We start from the raw sequence: 14,255 nt of genomic DNA, 5'->3' as shown, positions 1-14,255 counted from the left end.
TTTTTAAAAAAACCATTTATACGAACCAAATATAATAATATATTAATTATAATGGATAAATTTACCAAATATGCCTATTTTCTATTATATAAAAAAAGTAGCAAAACCGAAAAAATCGCCTATATATTCCTACGAGTAATTAATAATAGTTACGGATTATTAAAAAATATTTTTACCGATAAAAATAAATCTTTTACATTAAAATTTTGGAAATTATTAATGGAATAGTTAAAAATTAATTACAAATTATTAATAATATTTTACCCCCAAATAAACGGATAAATAAAACGAACCAACCAAATATTCGAATAATATTTGAAATATTACGTAAACTATAAATAAAATAATCAAATACGATTAGTATCCACAATATAATTCGCCTATAATAATTTAAAAAACGAAAATATTAAAATAACCCCGTTTTACGCCAATTACGGATTTAATTTTATAACGTATGGAAAACCCAAAATAACCATTACGGCACCACGGGCCAATAAATAAATAAACGAATTACGATAATTATATAAAAAACTTTAATAAAAATTAAATTTCGTACGAAAGAAAATTATAAAATACGCCAATTAATATCGGATAAAAAAACCAATTTTTAAAAAAGGAAATAACGTTTACTTTATTCGACGTAATATTAAAATACAACGATTAAACAGCAAATTAAATTTTGAAAATTAATAAAAGAATTAACGATATTAATTACCGATTATCGTTACCAAACATTATAAAAATTTATCCAACATTCCATATATTATTATTAAAATTAGCATTACAAGGTATTATTATATAAAAAATAATTGAAATCGACCTATAAAAAGCCTACGAAATAAAACAGATATTCGACCATAAACGTAACGACGGCAAAATAAAATACCTTATTAAATAAAAAAATTATAAATATAAAAAGAAATTTTAAATTTTTTTAACCATTTTTAAAATTACCAAAAACCATTCCGCCAATATTATTAAAAGTTAGATTTACGAATAAATTAACCAAAAAAAGAACAATTTAAAAAAGTATTATTTACCATTTCCAAAAATTAAAAACCGACCAAAATTCGAAACCGTATTATTAAACAAATTTAGGGAAAAATAATTAATATATACCACAAACCAAAATACGCGAATAAAATAATTCACCAACCAAATATTGCGCAAAAATATTTATTTTATTTAATAAAAAATAATTTAAAAAATTTATTAGAAAAATTAAATTCCAAACAAAATTAAAATCCGAAAAAAATATTTTTAAAAATATTTTAAAAAAGATTTCGGCTAATCGGCGGCGTTTTTTTTATTTTACCTTTTTACGTTCCATACAATCCAATTTTTTCAAATTATTAATACCGCAAAACACGGTTTGTATTATTTTTTAAACCACAATTTCTTTTATTTTTACAAACGGAAAAATTTTAATTATTTTTTTTAAATTTTTTATTATTTCGCCAAAATATTTTCCTCCAAAATCTTTATTTCAATATCGAATTTTAAATATTATTAACCAATATTATATTATTAAATATTCGAAATATTTAATATATTATAACCAAAACGGTTAATACGAAAATATTTAATATAACGAAAAAACCCTGCGGCGAAACGGTATAACGTATTATACCGCGAAATTTATAATAAAAATAAAAAAATATATCCACAAAGAAAAAAGGAAAAAAGTAAAAAAAACGTGGCGATATTTTATCGAAAACCGATTCGATTTCGATTGATTAATTCGGTTAAATATAGCGTAAAAAAATTAACAAAAAAAACCAAAGACCAAAAATAAAAATCAAAGGAATATAAATTATTTAAAACCAAAAACATTTGGCCAAAAGGAAAAAGAACCTAATATTACGACCAGATAATTGGACCGGTACCAAAAAAGCCAGGTGGAATTACACCCTTTCGAACAATATTTAATTAAAAAAACACCGACCGGCAAAAAATAAAATTATATAAAAGTTAGATTACGTAATATTATATAACCATTAAAAAGTAATTTTGGGTAATTTGTAAAACCTCGATTGGGAATTATAAATTAAACAAATTAAAAAAAATCATATTCGGAATATAACCTATATAAAACACGTTTATTATTATGTAAATAAATTCGATTTTAAAATTGTTTAACAGCAATTAAACTTTAATTAATTTTAATATTTATTTAAAACCGATTATAATTTTACCCCAATTATTAAAAATACCCAATTCCCAATTAAAACGTTTAATTGCTTTAACCCACCGTACTTTACCATAAGAACAGGTTACCCCGATACCTTGATCGTAACATATATGTTTTATTTATTTATTTTATTTATTTATTTATTTTGGGTATAAGGTAGCCTTATAAAATCGGCTCCTGTTAATAATTATCGGTATTATTTCCAATTATATTTCCCAGGCTTTTATACTTTAGGGCGGCTTTGGTATAAATAGCCCAAATAAAATAATTTTAGGTACCAGTAAGTTAAATTATGGGAAATTTATCGAAAACGGCCATTTTGTATTTTGTTTCGGTTATTTCCGTAATGGTTGGGTTTAAAATCGAATAAAAAATATTGTTAAATAAATTGTAAAAAAACTATTAAATAATATAAAATTTGTAATAATATTATTATAATTAAAGGTAAAATCGTTGGTTAAAGGTAAAATAATATAGGTAATAAAAATTAAAAATGGCTTTTAACAAATGCGTCGAAATAATATAGTATAAATAATCATACCGTTATATAAATTTCGGATAAGGTTATTAGTTAATATATTAATGGGATTAATTGGAAATAAATTCGTGGTATAATCGATAAACAAAATCGTTTCTCGTTATAAAATCGAATAAACTATTCCGGATTTATAATTTTTAAAAAAGGTTACGAAATAGTCTTGAAATTTTAAAATTGGAAATTATTTGTAGGAGTAATTAAACCGTAAAATGGTAAATAACCGTTTATTAACGGATAATAAAAATTTATATTATTTATATAATTAATCGCATAATGAATTATTTTTATAATCGTTCGTTAATTTTCATATCAAGTATTGGAATTAAATACGTGTACCGATTTCGTGGTATAATATTTTTAATCCGGATTGCCGGAAATGCGGGGTAAAACCACGTGATTAGTTGTGGCCACGCAGGGCTGGTTAGAACCGTTTATTTAAATTATTTATTACATTTATTACATTTATAAAAAAATGCAATAATAGCGGGAACCGAACTTATACATTTTATATAATTATTATATTTATTATTATACGAGTTATACCATTAAATTATATTACTTATTTATTTTATTTGCTTTATTGTAAAAAAAACCTAATATTTAAACTTTTATACGTGCATACGTTTTATCTATCTTATTTGTTTATTTATTTTGGGTACAAGGTAGCCTTATAAAATAGGCTCCTGTTAACAAATTTCGATGGTTAACGATAAAATCCGCATTTCGCCGGAATTTATATTTTATAACGTAACGTTAAATTATAAATACTACCGGTAAATCGTCGTATAATAAGTTTTTTCAAAAAGGTTTTCGTCGAGGCGGTAATGCGGTTTAAAGGGCTTCGGCCGCGGTTAACGCCAGTAAAATATTTAATTGAAAAAATTGGATTTTCTTTTGTAATTTATTAATTATCCACCATATTTTGTGGAAGGCGATCCCCGTTATTAGGGCGGTGTTTTTAATTATTTGTGGTAAATTTATAAATAATCGAAAAAAGGAAACAAATTTTAATAAATATAAAGGGGTAAACTAACGGCCTTATAATTATTAGGTTTCCAAATGGAATTATTATTGAAATTAAAAGGTAGAAATATAAAACCGTTATTTATTCGTGTTGGAAGAATGTTTATATAATGGAGGGTTACGTGTATTCCCGTCGTTTTAACACAGTATATAATACGTGCATATAGCACGAATTCGTGACACCGTGTTATAAACGGTTAATATAAATAATTGACCGGAAATATTTATATTAATATTTATTATAAATAAATCGATTAATTCCAGGTTAACGGCGGAACACCGGTATATATTACGAAATTATTTTTCCGTTAAGTTATTTAATGGAATGTTTTAAATAATAATCGCGTTATTCCAAATAATAAATATAGTTTATAATATTAGACTTCTACCGTAATCCGTTTTTGCAGATAATATAACATTTATTATATTATAAAAGACGCGGTGTATATAGTTAATTTAACTGTAATAAAAAAATCGCGGGGGAATTTTGGATAATCTTTATATATTTAAAAAACGTATGGTAATTAAAAAAATAAACTTATAATAGAATATTGGATTCATTAATATTTTAATTTATTTATATAATTTTGGAAAGATATTAATAATAATTAAACCGTGGTTTAAACCGGTGGCGAAATTAAAGCTATTTAAAATTTAATTAATTTAATTTTAAAAACATATATATAAAAAGGAATATTTAAATATGGTGTATATATAATTTCGTCCATATAACGAAAAGTTTAAAGCAATAATAATTTTTTTAATTTAATTTATACCATAAATACGCTGTTATATCGCCCCACGAATTAAAAATAGTAAGTTTCGTTATTTATTAATAAATATATTTATATATAAATGTTGGTTTTATTTTTACAATCCTTTACATATTAATTTTAATAGGTTTTAAACGGTTAAAGTAAAATAAAGGGTAAATATTAATATTATTTGCGGTTTAGAAAGGGCTAATTTTCATTTGCGAATAAATAAAGCTTATATTAAGTTTTTAAATTTTAAATAAAAACCCTGCTAATTTTTATTTTTAATTATATATTAAATTATTTATATTATACGCCGTTACGGTATTATTGCGGAGTAAATTATTTAAAATGGCGAAATCCCCTCCATTTGCGACGAAAATCGACAAATTATCCTTATATTTAAACCAAAATAATTTTTGGTTGGATCCACAGGTATAAATAAAGCCACGAATTAAACCACGGCTTAATTAATGGAGCTCGCGCTTACGGATAAGCTTTGGAACGAAAGGTATAAACAAAGTCACGAATTAAGCCGCGGCCACGCGGTTTAATTAGTGGAGCTCCGATTTAAAGATGAGCTTTAAAATTACGGATTTATATTATATGCACGTATTATATAACGTGTTAAGACGACGGGAATGTACGTAATTTCCCCCTATATAAACACCCCTTTGGCGCGAACATGCAACGGTCTTTTTCTTTTTCTTTTTTAGCATAAATAACAATTTTATTTGGGTATTTTACAATTACAGGGCCGTGGGCCTACCCCTTTATATTTAATGATATAATATAATTTTAATATTTAAATTAAACACTCTTGTATTATAAAGTAAAACGCGCGCTTTATATACTTTTTAACCATATACTATTTAATTAATTTAATCGGCCGAAATAATCGCGCCTGTTTTAATTGTAAATTATTCGCTTAATTATTATAGCCGGTAACGGAAATTATACTGTGCGTATATTTTATTTATAAAAGGTAAGTTATACTTTTTAATTACAAATGTTAAATTAATTAAAAATAGTAAAAGTAAAATATAAATATTATATTTAAAACTAAATTTCGGGCTGTTCAGTATATAAATAATATTTTCATTGAGTTTATTTTAAATTTATATAATATTAGTAGTTGTATTAGTGAAATTAAGTGCTTTATTAATAAATAATACTTTAAATATACGTAAGTATAAATTTAAATTTATTAATAATAATAATAAATATAATTTATATATAGAAATAAAATGGCTAATATTTGAAATATTAAAAATATTCCCGGACATATATATTTATTTTTAACGACCGTCCAATTACTTATATTTTAATTTCAATCTTATTAAAAATCGTAAAAGTGTAAAGCCGTTACATTTATAACTTGAATAAAAATATAAATTAATTTATATTATATATTTTATTGTTACAGCATATATTCACTTCACATTTGGTAATATTACCCACCCCGTATAAAATCTTTAATTTATATTTAGAGGTAAAGCAATAATTTAATTAAAATAAAAATGTTTAAAACGTACATAAAATTAATTCCTACATGTAAATTAAACCCGGTCATATTTTAATTCGATTAACTTAGCTGTTAAAATTTAAAAGTAAGCAATTGGTTATTATTTATTAATTAATAAATTTAATGCGTAACGGGTTTATTTTAACAGGTTTTACTAAAGCGGATTATCGATCGCCGAATAGGTAAAATAACATTTACACGCGACGAAAATCGATAAATTATTATTAAATATAACCCAAAGTTATTTTTATTCCAATTAACATGTATATATAAAGCCATTTATTAAACCGAGGTTTAACAAATGGAGCCCGCGCTTGAAAATAAACCCTAGAATTTAAAATAACGGTATTTATATATATAGAAATAATTTAAATTTCGGTAAAGAATAAAGTGCCCCTAGCCCCAATTAATAAACTTATTAGCCAAAAAGGCAGTTTATATTATTAACTTTTTATTCTATTATTTAAAGTGGTAACTATTATATAATGAGACTAATATACCGAATAAAACCTTTTTAAAAGTTTTATGCCCCTATATATTATATATAAATATTATAAATGTTAGTATATATGATTATAAGCAAATGTTAAAAAACTTGAATTACAATCCTTATTACGTGTTTTTAAACTTCGTCGCCCCACATATAATTAACCCATTTGCATATTTGCCCATTTATAAATAATACCCGTATTTTACTTATATATTCCTTATAAAACTATTAAATATAAAGTTTAAAACCTTAACGCAAATTATTTTAATAAATTATACCTGTTCACATGCCTATTATTATCAAATTAGGAAGTTTATTATATTAATAATTAAATTTAAAACTTAATTATATTTATCAACTTCTAAAGTTAAAAATAATAATAATTAAACTTTAAAGCATTTTATATCTTTATATATTTTGACAAAACCTTGGTTATACGCTAAGTATAAAATATATAAGTAGTTCATAACCACCCATTGTGAAAGTGGACTATTTATATAAAACTTGTAACCAAGTTATTACCAAATAAATTCCACGTATAAATTCTTGCATAAACCCCACCTTCGACCTTCTTATAATAAACATTTTAAGTTTAAACATGTCCATCGATTTTCGATACCCTTATCCCGAGGCAAACGATGCCGGAGCCTGTTTTATGACGCTTTTTACACCTGATCATAAGCCTGTCCAAATGGCCGACGTATATGCAAGCCGCTCAACGATTATAAGAGTACAGGGGGTGGATATATGTTTTAAAGTGGATGATAGGTGCTATGCGAAGAAAACGTACGGAGAGTTCCCCGATGGTCTTTATTTAAAAGTGGGAAGGAAGTTGGGTATGAGATATTATAGCATTCTTGATAACTCTGTCGAGGGTTGAAAGTGTACATTTACAAATTCCTGCCTAGGCTGAATTGCTTTCTAGGGTAATTATTTCAGGGTACGTGGGAGATAAAGAACCTCGATAAGCCGGTCGCAATTTAATCAACCAGGATATTTGTCAACTTTTGGCGTATGAAAACCAAAGATTAAACAGCAAGTAAAGCGATAACTGGCGTCCAGGTGTTTATTTAATCTCTGTTTATCTTAATATTATTCGTAAGTTTACAAACCTACGTATAATGCATTGCGTGCTAGGTTTAATTAAATGGGTGAAAATGTTATACCTTTACTATTCGGATATACTCGGTTTATTTTTTATTTAAATCGTGCGATAATATTTTAATATTTACCGCCAGGTGAAAAAAGCTTTATATGGTCTGTACTCCCTATTTAATTACTTGATGCCCGGAATTATAATTGCGGTTAATTCCAGGGCCTATGCTTAAACGCGAGCTCCACCAATTAAGCGTGGCTTAATTATAGCTTTGTTTTACACCTGTGGGTTCAAGGATAATTTGTCGATTTTCGGTTTAAATGGAGGTAATTTCGCAATTCGGCGACCGACACTCCGTTATAATTAATTAAATAGAAATTATAAAAATAAACAGTTTGCACTATGGATATAAGAATTAACGAAATAATTAACAACGATTAATTTTATATTTCTAATAATTATATTGGTCGAATTGGAATATGGGTGCCTTTAATTCGCGTATGGAAACTGGGTTTTTAATAAATTTTGGAATTTTTTGATTTTTTCTAATTATATTTTTATTTTTAAAATATAAATTAAAATTTTTACACGTGGGGAATAATATATATGTATTTATTATATATTTAAGTTTTGGCCAATATGTTACGTAATATAAAATATTAAATATTTTTAATAAATTTGCAATTAAAAAGGGTTATTATTTTTACTAATTTTAATAATAATAAAACTAAAATTTTAACGATTATATAAGCGGTATAAATAAACTGTTACGACCAGATAATTGGGCCGGTACCAAAAAGGCCAGATAGGGTTACACCCCTCCGGACGACATTTAATTAAGAAAAACACCGACCGGTAAAAAACAGGATTATATAAAAATTGGATCACGTAATATTATATAACCGCCAAAAGGTAATTTTGGGTAATTTGTAGGACCTCGATTAAAAATTACAAATTAAACAAATTAAAAAAAATTATATTTGGAATATTAATTATATAAAACACGTTTATTACTATATAAATAAATTCGATTTTAGGATTATTTAGCAGCAACTAAACTTTAATTAACCTTAATATTTATTTAAAACCGATTATAATTTTACCCCAGCTATTAAAGATACCTAATTCGTAATTAAACGTTTAATTATTTTAACCCATTATATTTTATTATAAAAATAAATTATCCCGATATTTTAATCGTAATATTTTAATTATTTTTATTTAATAATTTACTTTAAAATATACCGAATAATACCGCCGAAACAATATTTTCCAGTAAAACCACCCTTTAAACCTTTTTTACCATTAACGCTCCGGTTAACGTTAATATTTTGCGTTAAATAATTGCGACGTTTTAAACCGAAAATCGATAATTTTAGGAACGAATAACCGAATAAATGAACCGAACTAATAAAAATAATATTAAATATTTTTTATTTACGTTTTTTAACGGTATTATAAATATTTTATAGGAATTCTTTAAGGAAGCCCGGGTTTATTTATATTTTAATAAAAATAATTTTAACAATAATATAAATAAAATTATTTACGCAATTCTATTTTTAAAAAACGACGCGTTCGCTTGGTTTAAATCTATACTGCGAAATTATTGGGATTATAAAAAAAAACCGTAAAATTAAAATTAACCGTATTTTCGACGATTACGATAAATCCGAAGAATATTTTGAAAAAAATATTCGGTAATTTAAACGAAAAAGGCACGGTTAAACGTAAATTGGTGCGTTTTATTTAAACCAAATTAACATCCAAATATACCAATAAATTTTAATAAGTTACCGCTAAATTATTATAAAACCCCAAAACCTTAATAACACGTTTTTATACGGGATTTAAAAAAAAAGGTCAAAAACGAATTTATTAAAAAAAACGACCCAATACCCAAATTAAATACGTAAAATTAATAATGAAAATTAATAATTAATAATACGAAAAAAAATTGCAACGACGCGAAAAACGTAATATATAGAAACCAATTTGCGATAAATTAATACCGGACGTAAATACTAATATTCCAAACCGCCTCGTTAATATAATATTTTATATAAAACGTATAACGGATTTATAAATTTTAACGCGATATTATATAAAAAACTTCGCAAAAACCCCAAAAATAACAGATATTTTAAATATAATAAAATAAGGCATATTGCTAAAAATTGCCCTGGAAATTAAAATAACACCCCCGGTTTTATTTTCGATTTTAAAAACAAACCCGAAAAAACACGAAAATTTAACGTTATAAAATATTAACAAATATAATTTAACCAATATAATTTAATAAATTGGACCATTTATTACGATAATAATTATATAATCCATAATAATATTTTTCAAAATTAAAAGGCACCCGAATATTGGTGATAAAAAACCGAATATTTACGGAAATAAAATTACCAACCAATTTACACCGATAAAACGTTATATTATCCAAATTTATAAATTGAAACGTTTTAGAAAAATCCGATACGGAATTATTGGAATAAATCCACCGTATTAAAATAACCAACCAATTTTTAACGGAAAACTTTTTAATAACGTTTTAAAAAAAAAAAATTCCAAACCATTATAATGCGGAAAAAACCAACGATTTTTACAAAAACGTTAAAAAACAAATTAATTTATACCGAAATAATTAATTAATCCAATTTCCAAAATATAATCCGGTGTAATAAAAGCAAAACTTTTTAAAAAATCCGAATTTTACGTTTAAAAATCACCCAATATTTATTATTAAATATCCGGAACACCCACGTGTTTTTTAGGCCGAATATTTCCAAAATAATTGCGGAATTTATTTAATTAAAAAAATTTACCACAATTTTTTTGTTTGACGACGATTAATTATAAAAATTAACGAAATTTACAAAATTAAAAAATTACCTAATTGGGAAATTAAAATTAAATTACGGAATAAATTAGTAATTATTTTTACGCTATACGACGAATATTTTATAATATATTATAATTAACCGAAATTTCCATAATACAAATATACCCGCAATATATATATAATCCATATATTAGCTAAAATATAAGATTAATACGCACGGAAATAACGATATTAAATATTTGCACCCATAACCAAAATTATATGGAATTCGAAAATAAAAAATAAATAAACGCCTATAAACGCGCGCAAAACATTTACACCAACCAAATATTTATTTAACAAAATTAAAACGAAAAATAACCTCGCATCCCGAAATGAAAAAAATAAGGACCCAAAACGCAAATCCAATAAACCAAAAAATTAAAATAACCAAACGGTATAGGGCACCGAATAACGACGATAAAAACGGAATAAAAAACCCTAAATATTACGTAAAATACGGTAATAAAACACAAATATATATTTTTTAATATATAATTCGATAAAAAACCTATACAAATATTTTTCGACAATAAAATATAAGATAATTATATATTACCAAAAATTATAACGTAATAACGGATATTTTGGCAATAAAAAAACAATTATATTAATTATAAACCGTGGAATAAAAACAATCTTATACGGGAATAATATTATCGAAATAAAAACCGTATATTTTTGGATGGAAAATTACGGACGAAAAAAACAAATTATTTTAAATATTACGGAAATCAAAAATAAAAATATAATTTTAAAAATTTCCTGGTTTAGGAAAAATAATTCCAAATTAAATTGGATAATCAGCCAAATTTAATAAAAAAATATTTAATTATGAAACAATTTATAATATATAAAAATATATATAAAAACTATAAAGCACGGATAAACCAAATAAAATAAATGGCGTATTTACAAAAAAGACGACCAAACCCGGAGTTAATATCGGGAAAAAAAACGATTATTTATAAACCAAAACCAATCCAATCCCATAATATTAAATATAAACGAATAAATTAAAAACGGCAAAATCTTAAAAAAATACCAAATTTATACACGAGTATTTAATTAAAAATTCGAAGTAAAATTACCCGAATATAATTTATTCGACCACGAAATATTATTGAAAGAAAAGATCCAACCAAAATTCCACAAAATATACGGTTTAAATTTAATATAAATAAAAATATTAAACGAATATTACGCAGAAAATTTCGAAAAAAAATACACTTAATTATTAACATTATTAATGGGATATTTAATTTTTTTCGTACCAAAAAAAAACGGAAAATTATAGTTATACCTGGATGATAAATAATTGAACGATATTATTATTAAAAATTATTACTTATTTTTGTTAATAAAAAGACTCCAAAATATATTTTATTAAATATAATAATTTACGATATTCAATTTTAAAAAAATATAAAATTTAATCCGTATAAAAAAAGGCGAAAAATAAAAAACCGCGTTTTACACCAAACGAAAATATTACAAATATTTAATAATATTTTTTGGTTTTATTAACGTTTTAATAATTTTCCAAACTATAATTAACCACGTTTTTAAAAAATATTTGAATATTTTCGTCGTTATTTACCTAAACGATATTTTTATTTTTTCCAAAATATTGGAAAAATATAAAAAATATATTTATACGGTTTTACGAAAATTACAAAACGTTAAATTTTTAATCGAATTAAAAAAATGTTTTTTTTACAACAAATAAATTAATTTTTTAGATTATATTATCGTTTTTGGAAAAATTAGGATGGAAAAATTAAAAATCCAAATAATAAAAAAATAATTTTAACCGCAAAACGTAAAAAACGTTCGAATTTTTTTCGGATTTGTAAATTTTTACAAAAAACTTATTAAAAAATACGGCGCGATTACCGTTTTATTAACCAATATAACCAAAAAAGATTTAAAATTCCAATGGACGGAATAAATATAATAGGTTTTTAAATAATTATGAGGTATAATAATACGAAAACCAATTTTTAAAATACCAAATTCAACGAAATTTTTCAAAGTCGAAACCGACGTATTGAATTACGCGATCGGAGGGCATTTTAACCAGCGAAATAAAAAAAATAACATTTTTACGCCTTTTTTCACAAAAATTATATAAATTAAAATTTAATTATTAAATATACGATAAAAAGTTAATGGTTATTATTCGAATATTCGAAAAATAAAGACCCTAATTATCCGAAATTAAATACGAGGTGTTAATTTATACGGATTATAAAAATTTAATTTATTTTACTATTAATAAAATATTAAGCAAACGATAAATTAAATAGTTAAGATTTTTATTAAAATTCCATTTTAAAATTATTTACCAAAAAAATAAAAAACGGCAAAACCGACGCCTTTGACCGGAAACCAAACCACGAAAATATTATACCAAAAAAAACACGTGTTATTTTTATAATAAACGAAAACGGAAATCTTTTCCCAATACACCGGAATTTTATAATAATAAATATAATAATTATACCAAAAGAAATATGGAAAATCCACGAAAATAAAACCCACGGACACTAAAGAATTTCCAAAATATGGACACGGTTAAAATAACATTATAATTTTAAAAAAATACGATAAAAAATACGAAAAACCATTAAAAATTGCAAATTTTACGTTAAAAACAAATCCGCAAAATATAAACCCTGTAAATTATTATAATTATTACCAGCCCCTAATAAGGCTTGGCAAACCATTATTATGGTTTTTATCGTTAAATTACCACCTTTAAAAAAATTATTTATATAAACCAAATATAATAATATATTAATTTTAATGGATAAATTTACCAAATATATTTATATTTTATTATATAAAGAAAATAATAATCCCGAAAAAATCGCCTATATATTTTTACGAATAATTATCAATAATTACGGATTGTTAAAAAATATCGTCACCGATAAAAACAAATTTCTTACATTAAAATTTTGGAAATTATTAATAAAATAATTAAAAACCAATTATAAATAATTAACAATATTTTACCCCCAAATAAACGGATAAATAAAATAAACCAACCAAATATTCGAACAATATTTAAAATATTACGTAAATTATAAATAAAATAATTAGGTATAATTATTACCCATAATACAATTCGCTTATAATAATTTAAAAAACGAAAATACCAAAATAACCCCGTTTTACGCTAATTACGGATTTAATTTTACAACGTACGGAAAACCCAAAATAATTATTACAGTCTCAAGGAGGTTATAAGGTAGCTTTAAGGTTTTAAGGTTGGAGATTATTTGTAGGGATAATTAAACCGTAGAAATGGCAGATAACCGTTTGCTAGCGGATAGTAGAAATTTGTATTGTTTATATAGTTAATTGCACAATTAATTGTTTATCTTGTTATTATATTCGTTATTGTGTAGAGTATTGGAATTGGATACGTGTACCGATTCCATGGTATAATCTCTTCGATCCGGATTGCCGGAAGTGCGGGGTAGAACCACGTGACCGGTTCTGGCCACGCAGGGCTGGCTGGAACCGTTCACCTGGATTACTTATTGCACTTATTGCACTTAAAAGAAGATGCGACAACAGCGGGAATCGAACTCATACACTTTTATTATTATATGAGTTATACCACTAAGCTATATTACTTATTTGTCTTATTCGCTTTATTGTAAAAAAGACGTAATATTTAAAGCTTTGTGCGTGCATGCGTTTTATTTATTTATTTTATTTATTTATTTTGAGTAC

General features: G+C 24.3%; 1 protein-coding gene across 1 annotated transcript; it reads left to right on the top strand.

Moving 5' to 3' along the window:
• Positions 1-7,177: 7,177 nt before the first annotated feature.
• On the top strand, positions 7,178-7,402 carry PgNI_02823 (uncharacterized protein; the record flags this gene model as incomplete). The annotated part of the gene is made up of 1 exon (XM_031122880.1): positions 7,178-7,402. One exon carries the CDS (start codon positions 7,178-7,180, stop codon positions 7,400-7,402), a length of 225 nt encoding a protein of 74 aa, XP_030984464.1.
• Positions 7,403-14,255: the final 6,853 nt, after the last annotated feature.

This window comes from Pyricularia grisea (genome assembly GCF_004355905.1).
Source record: "Pyricularia grisea strain NI907 chromosome Unknown Pyricularia_grisea_NI907_Scaffold_2, whole genome shotgun sequence".
Classification (NCBI taxonomy): domain Eukaryota; kingdom Fungi; phylum Ascomycota; class Sordariomycetes; order Magnaporthales; family Pyriculariaceae; genus Pyricularia; species Pyricularia grisea.
Note: the sequence above shows the minus strand (reverse complement) of the source record. Positions and strands in the feature narration are given on the sequence as shown.